Source organism: Hemiscyllium ocellatum, chromosome 11 (genome assembly GCF_020745735.1).
Source record: "Hemiscyllium ocellatum isolate sHemOce1 chromosome 11, sHemOce1.pat.X.cur, whole genome shotgun sequence".
NCBI classification, from domain to species: Eukaryota; Metazoa; Chordata; class Chondrichthyes; order Orectolobiformes; family Hemiscylliidae; genus Hemiscyllium; species Hemiscyllium ocellatum.
In genome coordinates, this window is record NC_083411.1 from 41,920,500 (window position 1) to 41,934,677 (window position 14,178).

General features: G+C 44.5%; 1 protein-coding gene across 1 annotated transcript in view; it reads left to right on the forward strand.

Annotated features, from left to right (window-relative positions):
- Positions 1-14,178, forward strand: part of LOC132820312 (gamma-aminobutyric acid receptor subunit gamma-4-like) — a 198,233-nt gene that overhangs the window by 145,926 nt on the left and 38,129 nt on the right. Inside the window, exon 7 of the mRNA XM_060832337.1 lies at positions 3,917-4,054. Coding sequence (XP_060688320.1) covers positions 3,917-4,054 — 138 coding nt within the window. The remainder of the gene's footprint in view (positions 1-3,916; positions 4,055-14,178) is intronic.

Below are 14,178 nucleotides of genomic sequence, written 5' to 3' on the forward strand. Positions count from 1 at the left end.
TTGCTGTGCACTGGATAAAGAGAACTTCCTCCAGTCAGAGGTTCAGTGAGGGGATACTCAGCATGCCTGGCCAAACAGCTTCTGCACTAGGTTAGGTGCCCAGTGCCAGAAAGAAACACCAGGCATTCACAAAAGCCTCTCTATTCAGTGGTGATAAAAGTGACAAGCATGGTGAGGGTTATCATGGTGTAAAATAGTGCTCATCACCACCCTCCCCCCCCCCCCCCCCACCCCCACAAGAAGACTGCCCAAAACCTGCCCTCCCCAGTGCTACCATAATTCAACTGCCTAGTGGCCAGTCTCCTAATAAGAAGCCACATTTGCAGTACTGTTGAGGTCCTGATAAAACAGTGGAGAAGGAATATTGCAGTGCAGTACTGGTCCTGATTTGGCACCTATCGACCTATATGGAGCACATTCGCATGTTGCCCCAGAGTTATGGTCCAGAGAAGTACAGGCTGCTTCCACCACTTGTCCATGGAATTTTGTTTCTGGCTAGACCAGCAATTATTGCCCATCCCGACTTCTCAGGGGTCACCCAGTTGTTGTGCACCTGGAGCTCTATATAGGCCAGACTGAGTAAGAATGCAGGTTTCCTTCACTAAAGAGAATTAAAAACCACAATGGGTTTTTTGTCAGCAATTGTCAATGGTCACCACTGGGCTCGCTTTTCATTTCAGATCTTTATTGAATTCAGGTGTTACCATGGGATTTAAACCCATGTCCCTAAGGAATGAAAATAAAAACAAATTACTGTGCATGCCAGAAATGTGAAGTAAAGCAGAAAGTGCCAGAGAAACTCAGCAGGATCAGACAGCATCTGTGGAGAGAAAAATAGAGTTAACGTTTTGAATTGAGTTCTGAAGAAATGTCATTTTGGATTGAAGCATTAACTCCGTCACTCTCTGGTGTTATTGCCCAGAATAAGAGGCTGGATTACAAATCCAGTGACATCACCAGCTATTCCACTATCTCCTGGTGTTCCAGTGTTGATGAACTTTGTCAGATCCCCTCTCCACAGATGGTGCCACACTTTGCTGTTTTTGTTTCAGATTTCTGACATCCAGTCTTTTGTTTTTGTCTGACTCGAGCAAGTTCCAGTATGGCTGCTGCAAAGTGTCGAGTTGTTCCCCTAGCAGGAGGGCAGTGAATCGACAACAAGAGCTGTCCTCAGATTGAAAGGTTACAGAACAAAAGGACAATATTTTCAAAATCACTTTGAACCAAATTATAAATCACAGCGCCGCATCCAATCCAATTAGGACAGCTGGTTAATGACCCAGGAGCTGAAACCAAATCAGCACATAATGCCACAGTGCCAGTTCAGTTGATCATTCACTGGTTCCTTTCATTGGCCGTGTGTAATCAAAATACTACAATGTAAATTGATCTATTTATTAAATCAGTCATCATTTGAATAGGGACAGCCTGAGAGAAAAAAATTAAAACAATAGGAACAGACTGCTGCATAATGCCGAGACAATCAAACACAGATAGAAACAATGAAAACCTCTCTCCCAGGCACTGGCCGATACATGAACCTCTCATCACATGTGGCTAATTGGCAATCCTAATGTGGCTAATTGTCTTTTCAATCATTCAATAGGTGATGGGGTTCATGTGATGCAGTGCTGGTGCCCATACCTCTGGGGCTGGAGGCCTGGGTTCAAATCGCACCTGCCCAAAGGTGTGCCGTCACATCACTGAACATGTTGATAAGAAAATTCCTTCAGTAAAGTACTAAATAAATGGGATGAGTATGTTAGGGTCTGAAGGGAGTGGTGGGCAGGGGAGAATATGGAACTGCGCAAGTTGGCACTCATGTTAACACGACTGGTTGGAGACCAATTTTAACATCATCATCCCGACCACCAACAATTTTACTTCTGGGGAAAAGATAGGAATCTGCATTTCACCCAAACCAGAGATTTCACCAACTGACCTTGTTCATGAGCTTGCTGCATATCAGGTTGTCAGACCATTTGGACATTTGAAGTGGGCACACAGGTTATAAGATAGATCAGTGACACAGTCAGCAGCCAGTTACAGGTTAGACGATAGATCAGTGACACAGTCAGCAGCTAGTCACAGGTTATAAGATAGATCAGTGACACGGTCAGCAGCCAGTCACAGGTTAGACGATAGATCAGTGACACGGTCAGCAGCTAGTCACGGGTTAGACGATAGATCAGTAACACGGTCAGCAGCCAGTCAGGGGTTAGACGATAGATAAGAGACACGGTCAGCAGCCGGTCATGGGTTAGTCGATACATCAGTGACACGGTCAGCAGCCAGTCACGGGTTAGACGATAGATCAGTGACACGGTCAGCAGCTAGTCACGGGTTAGACGATAGATCAGTAAAACAGTCAGCAGCCAGTCACAGGTTAGACGATAGATCAGTGATACGGTCAGCACCTAGTCACGGGTTAAACGATAGATCAGTGACACGGTCAGCAGCTAGTCACAGGTTAGACGATAGATCAGTTACACGGTCAGCACCTAGTCACAGGTTAGACGATAGAGCAGTGACACTGTCAGCAGCTAGTCACGGGTTAGACGATAGATCAGTGACACGGTCAGCACTTAGTCACAGGTTAGACGATAGATCAGTGACACGGTCAGCAGCCAGTCACGGGTTAGACGATAGATCAGTGACACAGTCAGCACCTAGTCACAGGTTAGACGATAGATCAGTAACAGTCAGCAGCCAGTCACGGGTTAGACAATAGATCAGTGACACGGTCAGCACCTAGTCATGGGTTAGATGATAGATCAGTGACACGGTCAGCACCTAGTCACGGGTTAGATGATACATCAGTGACACGGTCAGCAGCCAGTCACGGCTTAGATGATAGATCAGTGACACGGTCAGCACCTAGTCACGGGTTAGATGATACATCAGTGACACGGTCAGCAGCCAGTCACGGGTTAGACGACAGATCAGTGACACGGTCAGCAGCCGGTCACAGGTTGGACGATAGATCAGTGACATGGTCAGCAGCTAGTCACGGGTTAGACGTTAGATCAGTGACACGGTCAGCAGCCAGTCACGGGTGCACCTTGTAGTCAATCAGACCCATAAAACCCATAACTGAAAGGTGCACACAGGTGCCATCCAGTGACCAGATGTACTGTAAGCGGTCAGTGTTACATAGCACAGTCTAGTGAGTGTTGAAAGTGCAGCAGAGTGCAGGAAAGGCAACAACTGGTCATGGCATTAAGGTGGTTGAAGATAGAGACAAGTCGTAATAAGGACCCATGTCCTCAAGAACAGATTGAAAATCCCAGATATAAGAAGGTTAGAGGTGAAAAACAAAGGAATGGGAGCCAATGAAAGAGAGTCCCCCATCATCAAAGAAGGAATTACGAGGACACTGGGTGATGTGGACAGAGTAGAAAGCGTTTTACTCTGTATCGAACCCTCTGTGTACCAGCCGTGGGAGTATTTGATGGCGACGGTGTAGATTGTGCTTTACTCTCTATCAAACCTTCTGCTGTACTTGCCCTGGGAGTGTTTGATGGAGACAGTGTGGAGGGACCTTTACTTTCAGTTTGACCGAGTAGAAGAAACTTTGCTCTGTATCCAAATCCCTGCTGTCCCTGTCCTGAGAGGATTTGATAGGGACAGTGCAGAGGAATTTTCATCTATATCTAACCCTTTCCTTTTCCCGGAATGTTTGATGGAGAGGGAGTTTTACTCTGCATCTGAACCCTGCTGTAACTGGCCCCAACGTGGAGGAACCTTCAAATCTAATTGAGAAGCGTAGAGGAAACTACTTCTCATTTAAAAGAGTAGATGGAGCTATCCTCTGTATCTGACTCTTTTTTTGGGCTATGGTTACAGAGCTGATCTACATATTTCTGGGCAGTTGGTAAGGTATGCATTGCGACTCACTGCTGGGTTTTGCCTATAGATGGATATCCAAAAGATGAAATAACCTACAGATGGAGACAATACTCGATTGAAGTCGCACACCAACGATCCTGGCGACTCTACCAGTTTGATTTTGTTCGTCTGCGGAATACAACAGAAGTCCTCAAAACCACTGCAGGTGAGGATCTTTTGAATGCTGTAGTGAGTGTTTCTGATTTCTCTCAGTTCAGCTCCAAATTGGGAATGGGCCCACTGAACATAACTCACTGAATTGGTCGCGGGGATAAATCTCCGGGTATGAGACACTATATTCCCATCACTCCAGAGTATGGGGTAACTGGTGCAACAAGCCTGAGGCACTTTAAAGAACCAGGGCTAGTGTTAGCTGAGGTCGCTGTAGTTCAGCCTAGACAGACATGGTGTGGACTCAGCAACTTGGAGATACCATGGTGAAATTTGGAGATGATTTTAAATAAGGGGTATTACTAATTGTGTTAAGGTTTGTGCCAAAATGCAGGGAAATTAAAATGTGCCATTGTAAAGGATCAATTACAAAGGAAACTCAATAATGTGAAATGTGAGGGGTCCATTGTGGAGGAGGGATTTTTAAAAAACTCTTCTTTTGAGGGAGAGACTAAGTGGGACACAGGAGCACAGATATCTGGGAGGACTATAATATTAGTCACTCATGATAGCAACGCCAAGCAGGAAGCACACAAAGCCCAGAACATTATGAACTTGCAAATTCTCCTGCTGGAAGAAACCAAAGAAGTTTGTTACCATAACACTGCATTCTTACAGAGAGAGCCAGTAGGAAGATCACCACCAGATTCATTGGCTGATTGTGAATTGTGGAATTGGGGGGATTCCTGAGTGACAGGTCCAATCAGAGATCCCAAAAGCTGGAAGGATGGCAACTCACTTGAGGAAGAGGCTGCACATATATTCCCATCCTCAATGGTGGAGGAGCCCAGCATATCAGTGTAAAAGATCAGGCTGAAGCACTTAAAGCAATTTTCAGCCAGACGTGCCGAGTGGATGATCTATCTCGTCCTCCTCCAGTGGTCCCCAGCATCACAGATACCAGTCTTCGTCCAATTTGATTCGCTCCATATGCATCAAGAAACGGTTAGAGACTGTATGGGCCATGACCACATTCTCATAGTAGTACTGAAGGCTTGTGCTCCAGAACTTGCCAGTCCCCTAGCCAAACTGTTCAAGTGCAGTTACAGCACAAGCAACTACCTGACAATGAGGAAAATTGCCCAAGCATTCCTAATGAAGAGCTTTTGCTCGAAACGTTGACTCTCCTGCTCTTCGGACACTGCCTGACTGGCTGTGCTTTCCAGCACCACACTTTTTGACATGTATGTACTGTACATAAAAAGCAGAACAAGTCCAACCTGGCCAATGACTGCCCCATCGGTCTCATCTTGATCATCAGTAAGGTGTCATCAACAGTGCCATCAAAACAGTACCTGCTTCAGTTCAGGAAGAGCCACTCATGTCTCATCACCCCTGCTGCTATGTGAAAACTGACTGATTTTGAAGCAGTTAACGCCAAGGTTTACTGAACATACAGTTAGACAAGCCCACCCAGGATGCTCTTCGCCTCTCCAAAATAGATAACACATTCCTGGAAGCCGATGGCTGCAACATCATGGTTATAGAATTGCGGAGGATGCAACAAACTACGGTGAACGTTGAACCCTGCAATGAGTTGTGCAGGGAATGACCCAAATCATATTATCCATGCAGTGTGAAAGCAGGCCATTCAGCCCATCAACTTCACACTAACCCTCTGAAGAGCATCCCACCCACACTCCTGATGAGTAGGACCATCGATGTCAAACCTTTCTCCTCGACCTTCACAGAGATTGCCCTTTGTCTGCAGTCATGGTAACATTACTAAGACAGACACAGTGCAGCCACAGGCACCAGTACTCCTTCACTAAACCCTGTCACTCACCTGTTTTTTTAAATAAAGGCTTCCAAAACATCACCAAAATGACAGAATAGTACCTCCTTCACCTCTGCACAGGCAGATGGAACGCAAACACATCTCACAAGCAAGTCAATGCAAATGTACACAAAATCCTGGAGCTAATGTTGAATTAGTGGCAGCAGTTGTCTAATGCCTTAATAACTTGTCCCAAAGTTCCAAGCCTTGGAAGGGGAGACCTCACCATTATCCTCACCAACATGATGTGATGGCAGGAAGGGTAGACACTTAGGCGGAGGTGATGACCTAGTATTGACTACTAATGTGTTCCAGACCTGGGTTCAAATCCTGCCATGGCAGATGTTGGAATTTGAATTCAATAAAAATGTGCTTTAAGAATGTAATGATTATCCACCAGATGGAGAAAATTCAATCTGGGTCACTGATGGCCTTTGGGGATGGAAATCTGCTATTTTTGAAAGGTCTGGTCTACATGTGACTCCAGAGCTACAACAATGTGGTTGACTCTTAACTGCTCTCTGGCCTTTTAGAGATGGGTGCTAAGTGCTGGTCTAGCCGGCGGCACCAATATCCATGAATGAATTTTAAAAACCCTCCCCAGCATACATGACACTCAGGCTATGCTGGAAGACAGCAGAAAGCAACATTTTCTTGTTTTTGGTCTTTCTTTTATTCATTCATGGGATGTGGATATTGCTGGCAGGGCCAGCATTTATTGCCCATCTTTCGTGCCTTTGAGAGGTGATGCTGCAGTTCTTCTTGAACTGCTGCAGTCCCTGTGCTCTGGATTGACCCACAATGCCAATGGGGAGGGAGTTCCAGGATTTTGACGCAGCAACAGTGAAGGAACAGTGATATGTTTTTAAAAGAAGATGGTGAGTGATCTAGAGGGGAACTTGCAAGTGGTGGTGTTTCCATATATCTGGTATTTGCTCATGGACTGCTTCAGTATCTGAGAAGTCTCAAATGGTTCTGGACATTGTGCAATCATCAGTGAACACCTCCACTTCCCGACCTTATAATGGAGGAAAGGTCATTGATGAAGTAACTGAAGATGGTTGGGAGTAGGACACTACCCTGAGAGATCCAGATATCTCCTGGAGCTGAAATGACAGACCTCCAATAAGTAAAACCATTTCCCTATGTGACAGGTATGACTCCATCCAGCAGAGAGTTTGGCCCCTGATACCCATTGACTCCTGTTTTGCTAGAGCTGTCATTCTACCCTCACCTTTAGAATTCAGTTCTTTTGTCCATGTGTTTGAACCAAAGCTGTACTGAGGTCAGGAACTGAATGGCCCTGCCAGAACCCAACTGGGCATCAGTGAGCAGGTTATTCATAGAATTCCTACAGTGCAGATCAAGACCATTTGGCCCATTGAGGCTGCACCAACCCTCTGAACAGCATCTCACTCCACTCACTTTATCCCCACATGGCTAACCCACCTCGTCTGCAGATCCCTGGACACTATGAGGCAATTTGCCATGGCCAATCTATCTTATCATATTTGGACTATGGGAGGAAACTGGAGCACCCACCTGAAACCCACACAGACCCAGAGAGACCATGCAAATCCACACAGACAGTCACCCAAGGCTGGATTTGAACCCAGGTCCTTGTTATAATGAAGCAGCTGCACTAACCATTGTGCCACCATCTGAACCGGTGCTGCTTGATAACATGATTACCGACACCTTCCATCACTTTACAGATGATCAAGAGTAAACTAATGGGATGGTAAGTGGCCAAGTTGGATTTGTCCTGCTTTTTATGGACATATTTGGCCAATTTTCCACATTAACAGGTGGAGGTCAGTGTTGTAACTATACTGGGAAAGCTTGGCAGGGGAGCGGCAAGTTCTAGAGCATAAGTTTCCTGATGAAGGGCTCTGGCCCGAAGCGTCGAATTTCCTGTTCCTTGGATGCTGCCTAACCTGCTGTGCTTTAACCAGCAACACATTTTCAGCTCTGATCTCCAGCATCTGCAGACCTCACTTTTTACCCATAAGTCTTCAGTGTCCTATTGCTGGAACGTTGTTGAGGCCCATAGCCTTTGCAAAGTCCAGTACCTCCAACTATTTCTTGATATTGTGTGGAGTGAATTGAATTGGCTGAAGACTAGTATCTATGATGCCGAGTCCAATGAAGGAGGCTAAAATGTATCATCCACTTGACATTTCTGACTGATGGTTGCTGCAAGTGCTTCAGAGTCAAAAAAGTGTGATGTTGGAAAAGCACAGCTGGTCAGGCAGCATCTGAGGAGCAGGAGAGTCGCCGTTTCACCCTTTTCCTCTCCTCTCCCCCCTTTGCTACCCTTCTCCCCTGTTTTCCATTTTGCCTCTGCTTCACCCATTCCCCCATCCTCCACATATTTTCTCACACAACACTGGCTTCAGCCTTTGTCATTCACAGCTGCTAATCTCCCTATAATCTCTCTATGCACTGTTTACTGCTACCTCTGCTTCTGGAGCCATCCTCAGCCTCGTATAAATATCTCCCTATTTCTCCCTTTTTTTAGCTTTGACAAAGGGTCAGTTAGACTCGAAACGTCAGCTCTTTTCTCTCCTTCCAGATGCTGCCAGACCTGCTGAGATTTTCCAGCATTTTCTCTTTTGGTTTCAGATTCCAGCATCTGTCATAATTTGCTTTTGCTCTCACTCTTCCCTGACTGGTATTCTCCAACTGGCATCACTGGTATTCCAGAACTCAATCTTCACAAGCATTCTGATTAAAAAAAACACTTCAATCTGCTTTTCACTTTGCATTTAATCTCAGTCTCTGTCCTCTGTTTAGCAAGCCTCCTACCAATGCAAGCTGTTTCTCATTATTTACATGAATAAAACCCTCACATGATCTGGAATGCCTCAATTAAATCTCCATTGCCATAAGGGAATCAAATAATCACAGGCCAAAGGGAAGAATTTTATTTCTATGAGAAACACAACTGTCTTCTCCAACATGGTTTGTGAAAATTAAACTCCTTCTGAAGGAAATAATATCCAACAGTTATATTAACCAGAAAGTGTCTTTTGTAAAAGACATTCAGAAAATCAATCATTCACCAAAGTTCTGGAGTGGCATTGAACTGCACCTGAATATTTTGTCTCCAACAGCAAACCTTTAAGTCAACCAATCGTCAGTCATTTATAAAGTCAGTGACTAAGGGTGTAGGGGAAGTTGGATTGCAATAAACCTACTCTACTCAGTTGAACAGTTGTTTTCAGTGTTTAACAGCTGGAGAAAGGCATAGAGTCATAGAGACAGAAACCGTTCAGTCCAACTTGTCCATGTTGACCAGATATTGTAAATTAATCTCGTCCCATTTTGCCAGCATTTGGCCCATATCCCTCTAAACCCTTCCTATTCATATACCCATCCAGATGCCTTTTAAATATTGTTATTGTACCAGCCTCCACCACTTCCTCTGGCAGCTCATTCCATACACGTACCACCCTCTGTGTGAAAAAGTTGCCTCTTTCCCCTCTTACCTTAAATTTGTGCCCTGTAGATTTAGACCCCCCACCCCATGGAAATGACCTTGGCTATTTAACCTATCCATGCCCCTCATGACTTTATAAACCTCTGCAAGGTCACCCCTCAGCCTCCAGCACTCCAGAGAAAACAGCCCCAGTCTCTTCAGCCTCTTCTGACAGCTCAAATCTGCCAACCCCAGCAGCATCTTTGTAAGTCTTTTCTGAATCCTTTCAAGTTTTACAGCATCCTTCCAACAGTAGGGAGACCAGAATTGAACACAATATTCCAAAAGTGGCCTAACCTATGTCCTGTACACCCATAACATGACCTCCTAATTCCTAAACTCAATGCACTGATTAATAAAGGCAAGCTTACCAAACGGCTTCTTCACTATCCTATCTAACTGTGATTCCACTTTCAAGGAACTATGAACCTGCACTCCAAGGTCTCTTTTTTAGCAATGTTCTCTAGGACCTTACCATTAAGTGTATAAGTCCTGCCCTGATTTGCCTTTCCAAATTACAGCATCTCACATTTATTCAAATTAAACTCCATCTGCCACTCCTCAGCCTGTTAGCCCATCTGATCAAGATCCTGCTGAATTCTGAGGTAACCTCCCTCACTGCCCACTCCACTTTCAATTTTGGCGTCATCTGCAAATTTATTAACCCGAAATCATGCTTGGGGGAAGATGTTGTATAATGTTCAGTTACCACCTGAAGGGGTTAACTGACAACACATGATAGGCTTCACCCAGGCAGAAGCTCACCAGTTCACAAGCACCTGTTCTTAGCATCAGCAACGTGGAGCTAAAATACCAAAGTTGCATTGTGCCTAATGACTCTCGAGACAAGTATGTACCCCTGAGAGAAACGTCATCTAGCTATTAAGCAATCTGGAATAAACTGAATGATTCCTGAAGAAAATTGAACCTATCTCCTGCCTAGGGAGTAGTGCAAGCATCCTTCTCCACTTGGTATTAATAACCTGTACCAATATTTGCAAAAACAATTGGTAACAGCAAATCTACATAATAAATCGCAAATCAAAACCAACATTAAAATAAACAGCAGCTTTTTCCTATGCTAAATCTTCAGATAGAGTCATAGAGTCATAGAGATGTACAGCATGGAAACAGACCCTTCGGTCCAACCCATCCATGCCGACCAGATATCCCAACCCAATCTAGTCCCACCTGCCAGCACCCGGCTCATATCATACAAAACATTTCCTATTCATATAACCAACCAAATACCTCTTAAATGTTGCAATTGTACCAGCCTCCACCCCATCCTCTGGCAGCTCATTCCATACACGTACTAGCCTCTACGTGAAAAAGTTACCTCTGAGGTCTCTTTTATATCTTTTCCCTCTGACCCTAAACCTATGCTCTCTAGTTCTGGACTCCCCGACCCCAGGGAAAAGACTTTGCTTATTTATCCTATCTATGCCCCTCATAATTTTGTAAACTTCTATAAGGTCACCCCTCAGCCTCTGCGCTCCAGGGAAAACAGCCCAAGCCTGTTCAGCCTCTCCCTGTAGCTCAAATCCTTCAACTCTGGCAACATCCTTGTAAATCTTTTCTGAACCCTTTCAAGTTTCACAACATCTTTCCGATAGGAATGAGACCAGAATTACATGCAATATTCCAAAAGTGGCCTAACCGATATCCTGTACAGACTCAACATGACCTCCCAACTCCTGTACTCAATACTCTGACCAATAAAGGAAAGCATACCAAATGCCCTCTTCACTATCCTATCTACCTGCGACTCCACTTTCAAGGAGCTATGAACCTGCACTCCAAGGTCACTTTGTTCAGCAACACTCCCTAGGACCTTACCATTAAGTGTATAAGTCCTGCTAAGATTTGCTTTCCCAAAATGCAGCACCTCGCATTTATCTGAATTAAACTCCATCTGCCAGTTCCTAGCCCATTGGCCAATCTGGTCCAGATCCTGTTGTAATCTGAGGTAACCCTCTTCATTGTCCACTACACTTCCAATTTTGATGTCATCTGCAAACTTACTAACTGTACCTCTTATGTTTGCATCCAAATCACTTTATCAGTAACTCTGGGGGTTGGGGTGGGGGCGGGGGGGGGGAGAGGGTGGCTCAGATATTGAGACTTTACCAGGCAACTGTCCTTGGTCACACGGTTGGTGCTGAGCTATGCAGTTGGTGATCTGAGAGTTTGCTCCGAGGCATCATGCAATGGATGTGACACTTTTTTTGAAGGTAAAGCCCTTTTGTCTTGAACCATTAGCAAATGTGAATGTTCTGACTGTTTTGTGTAGAAATCTCTACTTATCCTGTGACCCATGAAAGCTCGGCTGGCTCAGCCTTCCCGAGTCCTACTGGCTCTTGTTGGTCAGACTGTCCCCAACACTGTACGATGCTGCACAGCATTGCTGGGCTACTCTCATGTACTAACCAGGTCCTTTAATTTGAATACATCCATCTGATTGTCTGCCCTGAGGTTTCTGCTGGCAAAGCTGCCAATTCGAGTCTTCTCCCTGTTAAATCAATTGGTAATTGGCAGCAATACAGCATTTATTGACACAGTTGCATATAGTACTGGAGTAATGAGCCAGTTAGTATTGAGTTCAATTCTGAACAAAGAAGTGGGCGCATGAGCTCAATAAATCAGATGATTAGTGGTAGGACCCAGATACAGTAACTGTGAAAATGCTGCATTGTCACAGAACTAACTCCTTCATCGATGTCCTTTGAGAAGGAGACATTCTGTTCCTAGCAGCTTCAAGCCTACAAATGACTGTGATCCCAGAATAGATGGCTAATGCCAAGGCGATCTATAAATACTGCTCTGTCGTGTCTCTCGATGGAGGTAAATAAAAATAACCCTGATAACATTGTAAATGGTACAGATACTGAAATATCTCTGTGTCTCAGGTGCCCATTGCACCTTGGATAGGGGTTGCATTTCTCTTGAAGATCTTGGTATGGGCAATTCTGGCCTAAGAATTATCAATGTTCCAGGAGTGCAAGATTAAAGAAAAGGAGAACTTTTTCATTTAATTTGCACTCTGTCTTGATGTATTTCTGTTCATTCATCCCTGCACTATCACTGTCAGAAACATGATCAGTCAGATGAGAAATTACTTTCTTTCTACCCTCTCACATGGGGATAAGAGACACCATGGCCCTACTTGAAAAACAGCAGGGAAGTTTTCCCCAGTATGAAGGCAAATATTTCCTTCACAAACAACATTGCCAACAGGGCTGACAGGAAATTATAATATTTTTTGCTGAGGGAGCTCGCTGTGCAAAAAAAGCCTCCCATGTGTTTCATATATTATAATAATATTTACACTTCTGAAATATTTCATTAACTGTGGAACATTGCGAGTTGTCCTTATCAAAGTAGACAAGGATAGATATTTTAAAAATCCAATGATTTCAGGTCTTGTGTATTCAGATCACTGTACACCTTTCAGGGTCAGTGTACAGCTGTAAGGATCAGTCTATGTACCAGGGTCACTGTTTACCTGTCAGGGTCATTGTCTATCTGTCCAGGTCAGTATATACCTGTCAGGGTCATTGTGTACCTGTCAGGAACACTGTATTCAGGGTCAGGGTACACCTGTCAGGATCATTGTATTCAGGGTCACTGTTTACCTGTCAGGATCACTGTCGATCTGTCCAGGTCAATGTATACCTGTCAGCATCAGTGTATAAGAACAAAGAGCAAAAAAAAATTACAGCCCAGGAACAGGCCCTTCAGCCCTCCAAGGCTGAGCCGATCCAAATCTACTGTCTAAACCTGTCGGACAATTCCTAAGCATTTGTATCCCTCTGCTCTCCACCTACTCATGCATCTGTCCAGATGCATCTTAAATGAATCGACCGTGCCTGCTTCTACCACCTCTGCTGGCAACGCGCTCCAAACACCCACCACCCTCTGTGTGAAGTACTTGCCACATGTATTCCCCCTTAAACTTTCCACCTCTAACCTTGAAAGCGTGACCTCTCGTTATTGGATCCTTCACCCTGGGAAAAAGCTTGTCTCTATTCACCCTGTCTATACCTTTCATGATTTTGTAAACCTCACTCAGGTCCCCCCTCAATCTCCTTCTTTCTAGTGAAAACAAACCTAACTTACTCAACCTCTCTTCATAGCTAGCATCTTCTATACCAGGCAACATCCTCATAAACCTTCTCTGCACCCTCTCCAAAGCGTCGACATCCTTTTGTTAATGTGGCGACCAGAACTGTACACAGTATTCTAAATGCGGCTGAACCAATGTCTTGTACAATTTTAACATGACTTGCCAGCTCTTATACTCAATACCCTGTCCAATGAAGGCAAGCATACTATATGCCTTCTTGACTACTCTATCCACCTCTGTAGCTACCTTCAGGGTACAATGAACCTACACTCCCAGATCTCTCTGCCCATCAGCTTTTCCCAAGGCTCTTCCATTCATTGTATAATTCGCTTTAAAATTAGACTTGCCTAAATGCATCACTTCACATTTGTCTGGATTGAAAGCCATCTGTCACTTTTCCACCCAACCCTCCAGTCTATCTATATTGTCCTGTATTCTCTGACAGTCCCTTATGCTTTCTGCTACTCCACCAATCTTTATGTCATCTGCAAACTTGCTGATCATACCAACAGTGCCCTCTTCCAAATCATTTATGTATATCACAAACAACAGTGGCCCCAGCACTGATCTCTGTGGAACATCACTGGTCACTTTTCTCCATTTCGAGAAACTCCCTTCAATTACTGCTCTCTGTCTCCTGTTGCTCAATCAGTTCTTTATCCACCGAGCTAGAACACCCTGCACACCATGTGACTTCACTTTCTCCATTAGTCTACAATGGGGAATCTTATCAAA